General features: G+C 42.3%; 1 protein-coding gene and 1 long non-coding RNA gene across 4 annotated transcripts in view; one reads left to right on the forward strand and one right to left on the reverse strand.

The window, feature by feature from the left end:
* Nucleotides 1–18,684, reverse strand: part of LOC309703992 — a 444,269-nt gene that overhangs the window by 106,484 nt on the left and 319,101 nt on the right. The gene's annotated exons all lie outside the window — the stretch shown is intronic.
* arhgef40 (Rho guanine nucleotide exchange factor (GEF) 40) overlaps nt 1–18,684 on the forward strand; it is a 49,322-nt gene that overhangs the window by 20,436 nt on the left and 10,202 nt on the right. For all 3 annotated transcript variants that reach the window (XM_082528063.1, XM_082528064.1, XM_082528062.1), the window contains exons 8-23: nt 868–982; nt 1,612–1,705; nt 1,822–1,908; nt 2,946–3,062; nt 4,668–4,766; nt 4,895–5,046; nt 6,388–6,526; nt 6,682–6,801; nt 8,982–9,173; nt 9,301–9,822; nt 9,948–10,330; nt 10,719–10,968; nt 11,190–11,279; nt 13,528–13,734; nt 16,729–16,908; nt 17,397–17,577. In XM_082528063.1, the coding sequence (XP_082384189.1) occupies nt 868–982; nt 1,612–1,705; nt 1,822–1,908; nt 2,946–3,062; nt 4,668–4,766; nt 4,895–5,046; nt 6,388–6,526; nt 6,682–6,801; nt 8,982–9,173; nt 9,301–9,822; nt 9,948–10,330; nt 10,719–10,968; nt 11,190–11,279; nt 13,528–13,734; nt 16,729–16,908; nt 17,397–17,577 (2,928 nt within the window). The remainder of the gene's footprint in view (nt 1–867; nt 983–1,611; nt 1,706–1,821; nt 1,909–2,945; nt 3,063–4,667; nt 4,767–4,894; nt 5,047–6,387; nt 6,527–6,681; nt 6,802–8,981; nt 9,174–9,300; nt 9,823–9,947; nt 10,331–10,718; nt 10,969–11,189; nt 11,280–13,527; nt 13,735–16,728; nt 16,909–17,396; nt 17,578–18,684) is intronic.

Genomic DNA, 18,684 nt, shown 5'->3' on the forward strand with positions numbered 1-18,684 from the left:
ACACTTATCAGAAAAGTCAGCTTTGGACCATGTCCTTCCTGGGTTTTCCCACATTATCTGGGTGTTATTTGTGAAATTGCTTCAGTGAAGCCTTTCTAATTACTTTTGTAAAGTAGTAACTTTTTTCTTTTTTGTTGCCTTTCTAGTCTGCATAGCTGGCTTGTATCTTTACCAAGTATCAAAAGAAATATTTTATTTTTTTATGGTACTGAAACAAAACCTGCTTTATTTCCAAAGTTATTTATACAGCGCCAAATCACAACAACAGTTGCATCAAGGCGCTTTATATTGTACAGTAGATCGTACAATAATAGATACAGAGAAAAAGCCAACAATCATGCGATTGAGCAAGCACTTTGGTGACAGTGGGAGGTAAAAACTCCCTTTTAACAGGAAGAAACCTCCGGCAGAACCAGGCTCAGGGAGGGGCGGCCATCTGCTGCGACCGGTTGGGGTGAGAGAAGGAAGACAGGATAAAGAAATGCTGTGGAAGAGAGACAGAGGTTAATAACAAGTATGATTCAGTGCAGAGAGGTCTTTTAACACATAGTGAGTGAGAAAGGTGAAAAAGAAATACTCAATGGATCATGGGAATCCCCCAACATATACCTACTATACCTATTGCAGCATAACTAAGGGAGGATTCAGGGTCACCTGATCCAGCCCTAACTATATGCTTTAGCAAAAAGGAAAGTTTGAGGTCTAATCTTAAAAGTAGAGATAGTGTCTTTAGTAGATATCAATAACACCAACAAGCTTACAGCACAGAGAAAAACCAAATGGATTTGTATGCTTGTAGCCTCGGTGAATTAGTTTGTCCTCTTGGCTTCCCCACTCGATGCTTAACCTGATGCATATTGACCACAGGTACAGTGGACAGGCTGGGGCGTGTTCTGGTTTTCACAGAGGCCGACGCATCAGAAGTGGGTTTCTCTGGGGAGGAGATGGCCCGCGTCTTGGCCTGTTACCACACAATCACGCGGTAAGTGCGTGTTCCTCCTTTGATTGTTTATTTTAGTCGTCCGTTGTCACCAGAGATTTATGGCTTTTAAATACAGGGGGATATTGCCAATAAATGTAGCCTTCGGCTCTCTGATTCCCCCGATTCTCTGAATGTATGTTTAAAAATCTTTAACTGGCTTTTTTTGTTCACATTTTTATATTTAGGCTTGTGTGGTTTGTTTCCTGTTATACCACCGAGACCGAGCCTGTTTAACGAAAAGCGCCTCATAATTATGTTCGACTCGACTCGCTTCTTGACTTTTCCAATTACAACATAAGGTGGTGTGAGGGAAACACAGAGTGTGCCAGAAAACGGAGGACAAACATAACAAACTGACTCAATGTCAGCTTCACAAACACATCTGAGCTTGCCAGTTTACCTGGCACAATAACTGCTACTACTTGTGGCAAGTCAGAACCAAAGCTTCTCAACGGCTTTGGGTAGAAATGATGTGATTCTATGCAAATGACCAAAAAACTCTTGTTTAAGAACAAATGTTTGTTTCAACTTCATCGTTTGGTGAAAATACCTAAATAAAAATGGCTATTACACTGGTTTAAAGCTAAACACTTATTTTTAACATCTCTCTCTTCATCCACCCTCAACAGGCCTGCAGCCAAAGAAAAGGGTTTAACAGTGTTAATGGACAGCAGGCGCGCCCCACCCTCCGCTCTCTTGTTCTCTGCTCTTAAATTGTTCCAGGTGAGACAGCACAAGGACGCTGGTTAACTGGAAGTGCTAAATGTTTGCATGCACGCTTTAATTAGGCTGCAGATGTGATAGTAGCTCGAGCACATGTGTTTTTGTGTTCGTGCCAGGGGTCGGTCCCCGGTGGTCTTGGATCCCTTCTGGTGTTGGTGGAAGAGCAGCAGGAGTCCCCTTCTCATTCCCTGGAAGGAGCAGAGGTGACCTCATGCACATCACATGTTTAGACTGTATTACTAAGCTCCTCATGGTTAAGTCGGTTATACTTCTTTTACTTGCAGATCCGTAAAATGAATAAATGTGAAGTTATGAAAGCATGTCAAAAGCTCAGTGATAAATAGCACGAGAAAACATTAGCAGAAAGCAAGTTCCTGTAATTCTATTGCCTATTATAATGTCAACAGGAAAAAGTGTTCATATAGGAAATGCAAATTGCGCGAGAGGAAATAACGTTCCATAAATTGTCCCTGTTCCTTGTTGCAATGCGATCAGTGTCAGTAGTGCTTAAGCTGGAGTGCACATTCACATTGAGCTTGAATCTATTAAACCCAATTTCCATACGTTTGGAACATCTACTGCTTTCAGATAACTCGGTTTTACCGCTAATTCAGCATATTGCTTTGCACCGATCAGCAGAAATCTTTCTTGCGCACAGGCACGGGAGGATCGGTCATGCCACGTGGTTTGTGTTTCAAGCAGGCAGTGTTCAAACTTTGGATGTCGACGACAAACACTTCCAAGAAGATGTGAACGCTGTAGTTAAATTACAATGTCAGCACCATGTTGAATTTCAGTAACCAGTTGTGTACCTGCTCAGAAAGTAAAAAATAAATCATAATACAAGTTAGTTTTTTTTTATTCTCTCCCATTCTCAGAACCTCTAGCCATAATTGCCATTTAATAGAATCGCAAATAACAAAGAGGTCAGCATTATTCTCTCACTCAAAGTGACCACATGCCCTGATAATATGGTTTAAACAGGTGATTTTTGAAAACTTATGATTGGCACAGCAGGTTTGTTGATGTTTTTAAACTCTTGGAGCTTTTCACTTGGTGTGTACTCAGTAAACATTGCCAACACTAACACATTCAGATAAGAGTTTATATGTTCCAGGCTTCAGTGTGATTTAATTTATTTCTTTTTTGGTCTAATTTCCTTAAAAGCTTTTATTCTTCTCAAACATACAATAAGAAAGTCACTTCCTCTGCCCCTTACTGTTTCTCCTCTCCTGTGCAGGTCCACACAGTGCGAGGAACGAGTGTCCTTCAGCAGTATGTAGACAAACAACAGCTGCCCAAAGAAGTAGACGGGGACTTTATCCACTGCCACGCGGACTGGCTGGCCTTCAGACTGGTGAGGAGCTCTGTTTTGTCTGTTCGATTATGCAAACATGAAAAAGCATCCTTGAACTTTTCACATTTGATTCTCCACTATAGCATTTGTGTTTTCAGTGGTTCATCCACAGAGTGGAGGTATGACGAAGTTCAGACTTCAGTGTAAACAGGAACATTAATCAGTCAGCTGCAGTCTTCAAAGTGACTTTGGTGTATCAGGGCAGCAATAAAAACAATTAGAGTCTGCTATTAGTTTGTGATTGAATCAGGTCAAAATGGCAATTGAATGCAATTTGTTTGTGATAATACGGTCATTAACTCATGAATCAGTGAAAATTTCAAACCTGTCGCCATCTCGATGAACAGAAATTCACACTAACGGCTTGTATTCAGAGTCTATCCAGAAACTCAGAGATCTGAAACAGAAATTCATAAATTCCTCCACAAATCATGATGTAGTTGCTGCAGAGTGGCAATTTAACAGCTACTTGACATAAGAGCTGGAAAACCTTTCTTTTAAACAGGAATATAACCAGAATACAGCTAACCAAATCCATTTTGCAAAGAGACACGTCACAGAAAACTTGCACCTTGATTGCAAAACCTTCACCGATCCATCTGATAGTGGTTGTTTGGAGACATGTTTCCTCCTATATGTGACCCATGCCATCTCCTTGTAATCAAAAGCTGTCGCCCAGAGATTGTGGGTGTTGTATGCTCAGCCTCCTGGAGACTAGTTAGTTGCCACAATGACTTATAATCCAAAACATTTAAGCTATCACTGGGCAGCCACAGATTTTCTCTAGTCACAAGAGGGTTGCTGTCCTATTTTTACTCCCGTGTGCATCAGCGTGTGTACATCAGGGATGTCAAAGTCATTTTTCACATACAGCTCACTTTGATCTTAAGCTGTCGGACCACTGACCTAACCCTAACCCTTTCTGTCAGGAAATAATGAAATTTCGATAGCATGTCTCGTTTTTTTTTCACATTATTAAAACATGCTGCCTTAGTAAATGAAAAAAATGTGTCGGCACGACTGTTTGAGGTTTTGTTCTGTAATTATAAAACGGAAAGTTTCTGTTAATTCACAGGAAATGCCATTTTTGTATGTAGCTGAGGAATTTTCTAAAGCAAAAAGTCCTTAGTGTATTTTTATTGTTATTATTTTTAAACTTCTTACAGACAGCTTGGAATGAACAAGCTCAAGTAACCCACTCAAAGTCCGGAGTTCTTGTAGCTCGTAACTTGTTTCGAGTTTTGGGTACCTCCAGTGTAAAATATGACCTCTGACAGTTGAGGGAGTATTGTGGGAGAAAGAACATCTAGGAGGGAGGGAGGCGAGATAAAAGGATGTTGGCTGGGAAAGAGTGGTCGTCTGCTGGTGGTCGATTATTTCAGACAGGCATGATGAACTAGGTGAAGAAAAAACACAGCCCGTAAGAATCTCAAGGACCCTTAATGGCTTTCCCCCCACAGTTTATGTTGCTTTATCTAAACAGTTGAAAACATTTTCCTATCCTCTGGACTTTTTCTGACCTCTCCTGTGGATTACAAAAAAGGTGGAATGAAAGAGAGATTTCATGTGTTTGTGTGGATTTCTACTTCTTTTTGTCCTGTTTAGAGTCTGGAGAGTCTGACAGAGCGCTGTGAGAGCGCCCTCTCACTGCTTGGAGAAGCACTGCAGTCTATGGACGCTGAGCCAATGCCAGACAACATAAAGGTCCATAACTTTAACATGATGCTCATTCTACTCGTTGTGTGCGCTCAGATATATTTGTGTTTTAGTAACTTACCAGTCTCTATAAAAACACACACAAAAGGTACAATACACATGCTTATCTTTTTCAGGCTGTTCCTCTGAGCATTGACAAACACAGGCAGCTCATGGCCAGCGTCCTGGCCGACCAACGGTTAACTGAGCTGCAGCAGAAGGGCGGGGCCTGGCTTGCTGGATTGACAAATAGAGCATCTGGACTGGCACAAAAGTCACCAGACTGCAGGTACCAGACACCTAATTCATCCAGTATTTGTAGGACTACTGAATTTTTATTTTATGGATTATACTTTTTTCTTTCTTTTTTTTTTTTTTTTTTAAATCAAGTAACAAAATCCAATGAAAATATTGGGGCCAAAAACCCTGGAAAACGAACACTCCCGGTTATTTAGTGCTAATCAGCATATGCTAACACGCTAAACCACGATTTTATAGTGATTTTTAGCCATCTGTCAGTGTTAGCACCATCATGCTGAACATGATTTGGCTCCACCATTGATTGGCCACACCTTCTCTGAGTTCTGCCAGCAGTGTTAGTTCAATGCCTTGTCATCTTACAGAAACTATTGGATTTGCATATAAACTGAAGCCTCATTTTCCTATTCTTTGCTGACAGGACAAACACCCAAGCCTTCCGCCTTCCTATCAGCTCATTAGTAGTCTGGCTACTTTCCACTGACCTCTGACATCAACAAGACGTTTTCTTGCAGAGTTTAATTCTCTATAAAATCTTAGAGCTGTTTGTGTGGGGGAAATCCCAGTATATCATTAGTTTCTGACACTCTCAGACCAGTCCGTCTGGCATTAACAACCATGCCATGTTCACTAAAATCAGCCTTTTTCCTAAGTTTGAACTTCGTTGGGTTCCTGCCATGTGATTGGCTGATTAAATTATCGTTTTAATGGGTAGCTGAGCACACATATGTAACAAAGTAGCTGGTGACCTTCCACCCGAGTGTCGTGCCACCCCAAAGTTGTGCTTGGAGCCTATTGCCACACTTTACCAACAATGAACTGAAAGCTATTTCCTTCTAACATCCAGTAGCTGTACTGTGGGCATTTTATGCATTCCTGAGTTATTTTTTAATACAACCTAACAACCCACAATGTTATGATTCTGAAAAGATGCTTTAATATACATTAAGCACAGGACTTGAAGACTATATTTTAAACTTTCTTCTGTTTTCCTTTCCCATGCTTTTTAAATATTTTGATTGAAGGGTTATTTTGTCAGGATGAGCTTTAGGTTAAAAATAATCTTCCTGACAAAAACAGAGTTGTTTGTTTTTGGCCATAAAATGAAAACCAGCTGGAGAAGAAAACACATCAAATAAAGGACAGAGCGATGCAGCTTGTTTGTGCATGACTGCAGCTTAGAGATGATCTGAAGACTGTTGTAGCTCTTCTGTTCTTACTGTGTAATGAGTTTTGGCTTAAGCTGTGCAATAATACAAGATGGGTTTTTTCTGTGCTGTACATGAGACGTTGTTTTATAATTAGATCATTTCTGTCAGCATGATTTTGAAGAATTTAAATGAAAACCAAAATTTCTTTCTTCTCCTCTCAGAGCTGCTCTTGCCGTAACTTCTAAACTTTATGACAGCGTGGACGATGCACTCCATCGGCTTGTCCGAGTGTCCAACCAAAGAGGTCGTGACCTGGAGGCGCTGGGGCGTCTGGCGGGGTTGGTGGACAAACTGGAAAAGGTATCTGAGGAAGATTTGCTTTACTTTAAAATAACCTACACTCTGTAATCTGCGTATTTCTTTTTTGCTTCATCATCTTCAGTTTTTCCACATCTTATGCGTAACAGAGCGCCTCATGTCCTCCACTCACCCAAACCTCCGCCTTTAATCCACAGTGCGATAAAGAGATTGAGCAGGTTCAGTCGCAGCTGGAGGACTACAAGGATCCTCCTCTCTCCCTCAGCAGACTCTCGCTCAAACAGCAGAGGTTCAAGACGTTCAAAGAAACGGCCAATGTGAGTAATGCAAAGATGAATGTGCTTTTTGTGTGAAAACATTTTCACATGTCATGTTAAAATATGCAGGTTCACTGGGCTCAGTGTTATGGAGCCAGTCTTAACCCTTTAAATTCCTGATTAAATAATTGCCAATTTTTTTTTGGGGGGGGGGGGGGGGGGGATAAAGGATGAAGTGTTTTTTGAATCTTCTGACAGCTAAAAAACAAAAATATGAAATTGCATATATGAGTCTTAATTGCATCATATTTACCACATCTGGCATTTTTGGCGATTTATTGATTAAAAATCCGCTTTGTAATTTACTAATAACATTTTTCGGTGGGGGGGGGGAGATCACATGGATGCTGTAGAAGTCTCTAAAACTCACCAAAACTGTGTGTATCAAATGTAAAACACTAGGCGTTAAAGGGTTGACGCTAAATAAAAAACAACTATGCAACGTAGATTAGAAAATTTCCCTCTTTCACATCATCTTACAGTAGCAACACTGTTGCTGTGGCTGAGTAATTTATTCATTTGCATAACGGCGTCAGTCACTGATGGCGATGACTGAGACTCAGAAGGATTGACTCTGTGTGTGTGATCTGAATGAAATTCTTTGAAATTACATATAAATACAAGTTTATATTAGTGTTAGTAAGTTAGTGTGGATAGGTTAATTGGAAACTCTAAATCGCCCATAGGTTTTCATTTGAAAAAGCACCGTGTTCTCTCCATGTTGGCCTCCAGTCCACACTGAGACGCCGTTTTTGCTCAAGGAAAACGCAGCGTTTTGGAAATGCTCTTTCGTGTCGCAGTGTAGACAACAAAAACGGAGACTTTCTAAAACGATGACACATTTTAGTCATGTGATGCAGTCATGTGACCAATTAAACTAAGATAGCGGAGGGCATTATACAGCAGTTGTTTTGTTTGCGCTCAATTTTGACAGCCCTATTAAAGATGAATATCAGTCTGTACACGCTTCAGATAGCTTTTCTTCAAATTCTTTAATTCTCACTCGCTTTTGCAACTTTGTACTTTTGTGTTACTCACAGCAACAACTCCACCTCATTGTTAGTCCATTTAAAAACTCGGTGCTTTTCCTCAACATTTTGCTGCGACGTTTCAGAGAGCCGGAAAGTAAAGAAACGGCAGACAGAAATGAGGCAGGTGGAATTGTCTTGCGCTTCACGCATGCGCAGTACTGGAACGTAAGCGTTTTCGTCCGTTTTTGACACGCAACTCTGTGAAAACGACTGAAAACGCTAGTGTGGACGTGGAGCGTTTTCAAATTTATCCTTGCTAGTGTGGACAGAGCTTAAGACAGCTGGGATAGGCTCTAGCCCACCCGCGACCCTGAAAAAGATAAACAGTAGAGAATGGATGGAGATCAGGTGTAAAATCAAAGGAGTTGTAAACACAGAGTTCCTGCAAACATTGTGGCTTTAAAATGGTTTTGGTAACAGGCTGTCTCTTTTCTCTAATGCTTACAGCGATGTCTAGCCCTGATCTCTTGACAGTACTTATGTGTTGGCAGCTGTGACTCATATAGACTTTGATTTAATTGGTCTTCTAAAGGTCATTTAGATTTCATTCATGATATTCACAAAACGGTGAAATATGACTGCCACACACCGTCTCATGTACCGCTAATACACTTATTACATCACAGTGTTTTGGTCCGACTGACCTTCTTCAAGTACAAAGGGAGTGTCCAGTTTTATCTGCATGTAAATGACTTTTGGTAAGTAAGCACACATCATGATAACAACATGGAGAATATTCACATACAGTTAAAGCGTCCGCCCTCAGAGTTTTTGCTTTCACTTTGTTTCTACAGTACATGTAAGCATCTTAACATCGCCCACAAAAAAAATCCCTTCTGTCACGTCAACTCTGGGATAAGAAATCTTATTAGTCGTACTTAAGACACATGTGTTACTGTGAATCACCCACTGTAGGGTTTGAGAAGTCAATAACTGAAACGATAAACTGTGAATAGATGTGCTTTAAGCCCACTGTGCCTTTCAGTGGCATATTTGTGTCATTCTCATGGAAACGAGCTAATGAAAAGTTTTCCCAGCATATTCCCAAGAGATGCAGTCAATATTTTTCCATCCATGATTTCCCAAGTGTGTCCTGTCAGTCTTCTACAGTAAATACTTCTTGACAGCCCATTTTCTGGCATCTTTCAGGAGCTGCACAGTGAGACTCTGTCACTGCTCAGTGATTTGGAGGGCTGGTGTGAACTGGACTGGGCAGGCCTGAGCAACGTCCAGATCCGACTCCCTCCGGTCAGGGAGAAGCTCAGGGACATGTCCCACTGTCTGTCTGACTGCTGGACCACTCTGGACAACACGCAGAGGTTGTTGTCCACTCTGACCGAGGTACGGCACAGGAAGACCTCTGCAGCACACACACAGGAAGTTATAAACATACAGTCATGGTTCCAAAGTGTTTTAATGCCGAGCGGAAGTCCTAATGACTTCCCTGACTTTCCTGTCTCTTGTGCAGGCCACCCAGTGGTGCGATGCAGTCTCCTCCACCTCCTCCTCTTCCTCTTCTTCCACCTGCCCTCTCGCCTCCCTCCCTCCAATACCCCCGTCCCGTTTCCAGGACGCACGCTCTTTAGCAATAGAGCTGGGTGGCGGGGCACTGCTGGATCTCTGGACTCAGACAGTTGAGCGATACCAGCGAACAGTAGCACAGGTCAAGCCCCGATTCCTCCAGTCTGACCGGACGCAAAATCAGGGACAGGGGAAAACCAAAACTCCCTCTGCCAGCAGCCTCTGGGACCTGATGGGCCCCGAGGGAGAGGGTGACTCCTGGGGGCTGGGAGCTGGCGGAGGGGAAGGCGGATTGCAGTCCTGGGGATCCCTGGCATCACTGTTCAGACCGCAGACCTGCTCCACACTGAAGATAGGAGAGGAGAAAGGGAATAAGAAAGAGGGAACGGCAGGAGGAAGTGGTGCGGGAGGAGGTGGGGCCGGGGGAGGGAAGTTTCTATCGAACCTTCTGAATCCTACAAAGAAGAGCGTGAGTTTGATTTCTATTTTATGGTAATGTTTTCTGTTCTATGATCTGAGGTGTGTTACAGGACTGTACTGTTGTAACTGAAGTGTGTCACAGTCACACCAATGACCAGTTCAATTCCCTTACAGCCCACAGAGGCTCCACTTCCCTTCAAGCCACCTCGGAAGCGTCACCCAAGCTTTGACCTCCAGGCTCTCCTGGCCCCCCGTCGAGGTACAGCCACCCCCAAACCCGCTGAGTCGCCGGTGGCTGGGGCGAGCCGTAACTCCCCCATGTCCTGGCTGGGACGACGGGCTTTGGCCGACCCAGTCATTACTACTAGCATGGCTGCAGCTATTCCAGGATGGAGCGGTGGTGGTGGTGGTAGTAGTGGCGGAGGAGTGTTGATCCGAGGAGTGGAGGTCAGCAGCAAGGAGGTGGTGGATCACACGGGGTCACCGCGCCAGCATGTACTGCTGGGGAGGACAGACAGGGAGACGGGGACGGATAGGGCCGGTTCAACCGCACAGAGGTGTGTGTTGGCTTTCTTTGCTTTTTTTTTTTTTTTTTTTTGTCCTTTTTCCATGTACTCCACTTTCCTCGTAAGAAAATCAGTCAGAGATAGACATAATAAGTCGCAGCAAGAATGGAACAGGCTGAGATGAAAGAAAAAGCGATGCATAGTTTTAGGGATAATTTAAGTACAACTGAAGGCTCTTTCGCATTGATTTTATCAGTCAGGATGCAATCTTAGATAATTTTTTCATTACTGAGTCTTTGATCTCAATCCGTTGCTATCTTCGCTCTCGCTTCCCCTTACCTCCCACTTGTCCACTTGCTTCCATGTTTGTTTCTCCTTTAAGTGTATTCATGCACTGTTTCTTTCCTCCCCTCCCCACCCTTTGCCATCTCCACCGCAGTAAGCTGTACCTGCTCTGGTGTAGGATGCTAAGTTCAGAGAGGCAGTACGTGACTGTGCTAAAGGGGGTAGAAGAGACGTACCTGCCCTTACTGGAGCTCTCAGACACCCCAGCTTCCATCAGGGGGAAGGCAGACTCGCTGTTTCCCAACTGGGCCAGCCTCACCACCTTTCACTCGCAGGACCTACTCCCAGCCATGGAGGGCGCTCTTGTGCAAAGCCTGTTGCAACAGGACTGCTTCAGTAAATTTGTAAGTTGCAAAATGCCAAGTGAAGCTGTATGACTGCATGCACTGCTCTTCAGTTTTACATAAACCTCTGAGGGGTTGTTTTATATGTTTGCATATAGAAAATGTCACAGATTAGTTAGAAGTCAGCATAATTTGCTTCAAAATATCCATTAAATCCCTCTCTGTGTAATTAATCTGATTAAAATCAATTAAAAACAACTTTCTCGCCTGTCACCACACAGCGGGACCAGTTTCTGCAGTATTCCCAGTACATCAGGACCAAACCAGACCTGGATTCTCCACTGGTCACACAAGCAGCCGACTTTTTCAAGGTAGGATTCATCGTGCCTCTTAAAAAAAGAAGTAAAAACCAGTCTTGTTCCTGCAGAGATTTTACTGAGAGAGTTGCGGTCTTAACTCTTATTCAACCAGTTCATCTCAGTAAACATGATTTCAAAGCGATAAAAGTGTCTCTTAACAATAAACCCTTTTTTTTTTCTTTTTTTTTTATTTGGTTATTTTCTTTTTTTAGAAAACTGGTTACACAATGTAAGAGCGTTGCTATGAGTCTTTTTTTTTTTTTTTTTTTTTTTGAACACATCACAGGCTCAAGCCAATTAAAGCTGCTTTATTTGTTGGTGGCGGCAATTATGAACGAGCTGTATACAGTAAAGTTAATTACAAGTTTAATGCACACTAGAAAAGCCAATTAAAGGCGGATTACAGAGAAAGTCATTGGAGCTCCCGAGCTACAATTAACAAAAACTAATACATCGACAGCATCGTGAGATTATTATGAGGGCTATATACAGACAGATCAAAGAGCTCAAAACCTCTGAGGCGACGCTCAAACCCAGCATTTCTAACGAGTCGCCACCAGGAGGCAGCACGTGCTCAGGCCACACTGAGCAGCAGCAGCAGCTGTAAAGCAGCTTGATAACAGGGATATGGCTATCATGATGGCAGGGGACATTAAACTGGTGTTCATTTTGAATGATGATGGTGCTGATGATTGTTACTGCTGCGTAGCTGCTTCTTCAGGGTTACTGGGATCAGCGGATGAAAAGAAAATGGAAGAAACATTAAAGCAGCAGCTACGAGTTGGAACTTTCATACTTGCTGAGCAAAGCCATAGTTACCTTGATTACACGTGTCTAAAAAAAAAAAGAACCGTTTGCCAAAACATGCCAAATGATGTCACAATCATCCACAGAGAGTTGTGTTAACTGCGACTGTAACTATCTCAGAGGAGCGGCTCAGCCTGATGTAGCATGTTTGAGAGCTGATGGTAGCAAAGACTTCATGGCATGTGGTGGGCAGGCTGAGCGTGGACCAAAGGAGAGCCCATACACTTTTTTATTTAGACCCTGAGCGTTTTCTTTAAAGCAGCGAGATGCGAGGGCGCGTGTCTTTATAAGGGATCCAAATCAAAAAGTGATTCCTGCTGAGAACTGGTTACAACTTGTCCAATCCATCAGAGCCTCATGCCTCCAAGCTCAGCAGCTCAGATTTATTATGTTTTTCTGTCAGCTGCCTGTTAGAGAAAAGGTTATCAAATACTTTTCTATGCGCTGTTTAGACTTGGAGATGATAAAATAGTTGCAGTGGTGCTGAAAACTTGTGTAAGCTTTTATTTTTTTTCAACCAAAAATCAGAATTAGGAATCAATGAGGAAATCAATAAAGAACTGGATGTTTAATAATCATAGAGAGATCACTAAAATCATATCAATTGCCATCTCTAGACCAGCGAACTGGCAAATCTTCACTAGTTGCATGTGATTTATATATTATTAAGCTTATTGGGCTGAAGGGCGATGAGCTAAAAGTGTGCTTACATCCACGGTTCACAAGAATCGCCGCTCATCCTGCAGCATCGCTCACAATTTAATCACACAGTGGACACAACGATCACCTAATGGGTCTTCGCCGAAAATGTGCTTGAGCTCAATGTCACCTTTGACGATTTTTTTTCTCAGGTGAATCTTGTGAAGTGTGATGGGCCACAAGCCGGATGAGCTGCTGTGTCATTGACGTTCCGGTTTATAGGCGTATCTGTTAGAATTAGAGGTGTAAGACACGAGCTGGCCTCTTTTACTGTCTCTTTATATCATCTGTTTTGACAAAGACCAAAAATCACTGTTGTTGTCCTTATTTTTGGGTGGGAAAATTCACATGTTCTAAAAAAGAAAACTTGTTCAGTGTCAGAAAACAAAAAAGTGTCACTGATTTTCCACTAAGTAAAGTCAAAGTAAAAAAACGCAGACACCTTTCGGGCCATTTAGGTCAGGACATTGTCTGAAGCTGCCCTTTCTAAGATATAGGACATAACAGGAATCGGTTGCTTTAGATGAGTTCCGAAAATGCTCTGGTTGGAGGAGGTGGGGGTCCCGGCAGAGGGCACAAGGTAGGACATGTGACATCCATGGGCGAAGCTTCTGACTGTGTTTTAAGGTGAACACAACTTATAGTGAAGTGTGTAATAAAATACAGTGAACACAGCCCAGCTGAACATGATGGGGGAACACCAGCAGACTTGCTAACGTTACCTTTTTATTTGTCCTTCCCTCCCCTGTTTCAGTCAAAACTTCCCCAAGCCTCCCCCGTCTCCCCTCTGGCCTTCCCTCACTGTCTGCAGGCTCCCATTCAGAGGCTGGAGCAGTACTGCGAGGCGCTGGAGGAGCTGGGAGGCATAAACCCCGCCTCAGACTCCGCCCTCTCCATCCTGAGACACGCCCAGCGGCACGGCGAGGACCTCAGGGCCAGTGACCTCATCGTCGGATGCCCGGTGAGAATGCTTGTCCCAGTTTATGTCTCTGCAACTGTCAAGTCCCACTTTCTTTTCTTAGAGAGAAAGAAACTAAAATCTTGTTGAGGTCAGGCCAGTGGAAGTGACTTATTTCTCTTTTACCCCCAAATAAATCAAATAAATGTATTGGTGTTTATTTTCCACACAAACACTAGAAACACGGCTTACATTAGCCATGTTTCAAGAAGAACACATTAAAGAATTCATGGAGGCACATAAATAGAAGCTCATTTGCATTTTCTTACTACTACAAGATGTTAAGAGGTGTTGCTCATAAAAGGAAAAGCCCATTTATTGTGAACTACAGTCTGCGGCGTCTATTTATAGAAAGAATCAGGACAATGTGCGTGAATGTGTGAGCATCTAAACTCGCATACTATGACTGAATCCGTCAGCATTACTTTGGCTAAATGGAGATCTTCCATCTGGATATGCAGAGATCATAAGGTGTGGGAGCAGCAGCAGCATATCTGGTACAGAGCGGAGCGGGCATCAGTAACAACAGACATGACACTGATGAAGTCAAACACAGCATGAGGAGGAGGAATTGGGGTAGAGGTGGGCTGCAGCTTGCAGAGGCAGCTGCAACTCCAGGCAGGCTAAAGCAAGTCAAACATTGCATTATGTATGAGATTTGTCAGTGTTAGGGGCCTGACCACTTTTTCCTTCAAGCCGATGATATTTATTTGCTAATACATTGATATTGGTCTGCAATGGTTGATAAATGACATTTTAAAAAGTGAAGAAGAAATCGGAGAAAGAGCCTACAAATGTGTTATGAGTGTTTGTGTTGCAGTTTTTCCATCTGTTCAATTCAATTTTATTTATATAACAGTTGCCAGAAGATGTTCTAAGGTAAAGAACAAGCACTTGGCAACAGTAAGAAGGAAAAACTCCTTTTTCTCAGGAAGAAACCTCTGGCAGAAGCAGGATCAGAGAGGGGCAGCCATCTGCTCCACCCAGAAGCCGATCTGGATCTTTTGGGAATACCAAAAAAGGAACAAGTAGCTGATTCGAGCAGAACCGCCTCATTGTTTTTTGTGGGTTTTTTTTTTTTTGCCTGATCATTTTTTTTTATATTAGCCATTTACCAATATAGAGGGTACATGCTTTTAGGAGTATTGATTTTGCATAGTTTGTCCACTAGATGGCACTGTGCAACTTTCCCGTTAGGAGCACATGTTTGAAACACCAAAAACACAACAAGCTGCTGATGTGAGCAGAGTCGGACGTTTTTCTTCAGTGCGATGGTAGCTATTTTTAAATGTATCAGTATCGGCATTATAAAGACAAATAAGATTTCAAATTTTTAAAAAAGTAAGAAAGAGACGGGAAAAACACTCAATCTTTTTCTGAGGGCTGATGTTTCATAGTGTGTCCACCAGGGGGCACTCTGCATGTTTCCTGTTGGCAACAAGTTTGGAGAACTAAAAACAGTTTTAATATTAAATATTGAGCTACAAATAACACATGTCAGGGAAATCTGTTTAAGTTTAGAAATATGAAAGAAAAAAATATTAGCCGATGTATCAGAATATCAGATTTTTGAGTCATCGGATATTGGCAACATTATCTGTCTTAAAAATCCTTTGTGAGTCGGGGTCTAGTAAACCTAGAAGCTTATCAGCTGATGTGGTTTTCCACTGAGATCAGTTGTCATCATCTGATCTCAATCCAGACTGAGTTTAACCTGAATTATGAAGCTGAATCTTTCTTATTTCCTAGTCCTGAGAGCTGCAACAAGGACGTGGCAAGTGGGAGGAAAGACTGTGTTCTCCCACTGGGAATAAACAAAAACCGAAAGACTTATCAAAAGTCCAAAAACACTAACATCCCTGCGCCCTACACCACTGTACTCTGACACAGCTGTAATATTCAGTGGTAGTCGTGACAAATGTTTGACACACACACACACACACACACCTCTCATCTCTCTCCATTCTGAACGAGGGGAAAGATTACAGCAGCACAAACACTTGCGCTGAGCTACTTCAAAATTGCGCTGCAACACCTCTCCAAGTAAAAATGATTTTAAGTACAGCTGTGTGTGTGTTTGGGTGGGTGTAGATGTGGGTGTTCATAAAGTGTGTGAAGCATCACTTATATCATGACCCACTCATTTCTAGAGGTTTAAAAATAAGAATCTACTGTATGTCAGTGGCCGCTTGTAAAATTCCAGACCTTTTTAAATTCATTGTCCGCACGCTTTTGTTTCGTTTGCATTTGCCTTGTTTGTTGCTCTTTTGTGCTTTTGCATATCTAGCATTGACAATTATGTAATTTCTGTCTGTGTGCCTTTGACTTCCAACAGCATCTCAAAGTCGCAACCCTGTAATTGACATGAACAAAAAAGTCACTTTTTTTTTCTTTTTTTTTTATTATTACAAAAGATGTGATTCAGCTGGCCAATTAGAGCAAAGATCCAGCAGAACGAAGCATCCATGTGAAGAATATGTCACCATGCAAGGCACTGTAATAATAATGCTCCTTTGTCCTTCGCAGTTGAATAGAGAATAAAGCTTTTCAGTCTTTGTAGTCAAAGTGTCTCGCAACTCCAAACAGAAAATTAGAGTAGGTGCAGGAGGGAGGATTTGAGACTTTATAATACGACGACCGTTTAATTTCTAACTCCTAGTTTTTGTTCTACAGATGAGCAGAATCAACAGAGTTTTTCTCCTCTGAGCGAGTGGGGGAAAAAATTGAATCTGTAAAAGTGAGAATATTTCGCTTTGTTAGCGTTTTATGGATTCTCAGATATAATGATGCTTATTTATTTTTATTTCTGTTTTCAAGATAATTAATGAACCAATTCAATCAAGATTGGAACCTGGCAAAGAGACAGGATTTTAAAGCTCAGGCCTGAATTTCCTCTTAAGATTGAAATGAAGATGGTATCTTTTGCTGAGGGTTGGTCCTGGGCCTAAGGCCAATATAAGTGTGTCCTAACGTGTGTGTGTTTGTGTGTGTTTTCAGATCCCTGTGACGGAGCGCGGCGAGCTGGTGCGGCAGGGTGAGCTGACGGTGAGCGGGGGAACTCGGAGGAAGCGGGCGGGCGTGAGGAACGTTTTCCTTTATCAACACGTCGTAATCTTCACTAAACACAAGAATCCCAGCCCGGGACGCACCGCCTACAGTTACAAACACAGCATCAAGGTGAACAGCTCTCTCACACACACACACACACACACACTTCTCCTTCACACCATCTCCAGCACTTTGTCTTATCTGTAAAATCTGCTTTCTGTCTAGATTCTGTTGAAAGCAAACTAAATTTGAGGTTTCTAAAGTTTTTTTGGGCGCTGCTTTATCTCCCCCCCTCTTTCCTCTATAAACTCTTTTTAACTCTGTATTTTTCTTTTGAATCACAACATCACCTGATAGAGATGTGCAAGCACAGATGACCAGTGCATACCGATGGGGCATGAAACCGTTTACCTCTCGTATTCCTTGCACAAAGGCAATGTGACGTCCAGATGTGCTCGTGTGAAAATAGAGCAGGCAAATCTCTGGTGAATTCCCAGTCATGTGTCCTGCCTTTCCCCTCACCTAAACCACATGAAGCATTTCCAGCAGTGGGATTGTGTCAGAAGCAGACTTCCTGTCATAGAGTTTGTGTGTGATTTTAACACTTCTCCATGCAGACGAATGAGATGGGTCTGACTCAGAGCGTCGGCGAGGAGGGAGTGAAGTTCGAGGTGTGGGTCCGACAGGCCCCGAGGACCAGAGACTGCATCACCCTGCAAGCGCGCGACAGGGAAGACCGAGAGGCCTGGACTCACGACATAGCCCATCTGCTGTGGACACATGCCATCAACAATACAGGTAAAGACCTTTAACTCGATAAGCAACAGCTCAGTATTCCTTCAGCAGCTTAGGAGCAATGTATATTTTAACAGTGCTGTTACAAAAACTGAAAACATTTTCCTTTTTCCTAATTTTCATTTTTTTTGTTTGCTGTTTTGCACCGTTTCAGATCATCAAACAGTTTTTAATAATCAACAAAGATAAGCTGAGTAGATGTAATATGTATTTTTTGAATGATGATTTTATTTCTTAAGGGAGGCAAAAGCTGTCAAAATCCATCTTGGCCCTGTTGTGCAAAAATAATTGCCCTCCTTTGTTAAGTCTTGAATTAACTGTATTTAATCACATTTCTTAGAAAGCTGAGTTCAGTTTCAAAAACCACAGCCAGGCCTGATGAATCGAGAAATGACTTCAATAGAAGTGAAGCAGGCTAAAAGGTCTCAAAAAGCAACACGTCATGTCCTGATCGAAAAGATACGGCTGATAAACAAAGTCATTGATTATGTCCGTCTGGAAACTGGTACAAAGCATTTTTAAGGTTTTGGAACTCTATGAACCACGATATGAGCCATTATTCACAAATGGTATAGCAAAGTAACTCCAACATCACATCAAAAACTCATCCAGGAGGTCACAAACAACCCCAGAAGAACATTAAAGAACTACAGGCTTCACTTGCCTCAGATAAGGTCAGAGTTCTTGATTCGACAATAAGAAAGAGACTGGATGAAAATGGCGTCCATGGGAGAGTTCAAGGAGAAAACCACAGCAGACCAAGAAGAACACAGAAAACATTTTGATGATTCCCAAAACTGTTGGGAAAATATTCTGACGAGACAGAATTTGAACTTTTTCAAGGCTTGAGTCCCGTTACATTTGCAAAAAACTAACACAGCAATTCCTAAAAATCCCATCATACCAGCACTCAGACATGGTGGTGGTAGTGTGATGGTCGGGGCTGCTTTGCTGCTTCAGGACGACTTGTTGTAACTGATGGAACCATGAATTCTGCTCTCTACCAGAAAATCCTGAACAAGAACGTGTGACCATCTAAGCTCAAGTAATTTTTTTGGAGTGATTAAGGTCATGTCAAAGCATCTCAAACTGCCCGTTAATGCTCAAAAG

The sequence above is a fragment of the Aulonocara stuartgranti genome (genome assembly GCF_965226115.1).
Source record: "Aulonocara stuartgranti genome assembly, chromosome: 3".
NCBI classification, from domain to species: domain Eukaryota; kingdom Metazoa; phylum Chordata; class Actinopteri; order Cichliformes; family Cichlidae; genus Aulonocara; species Aulonocara stuartgranti.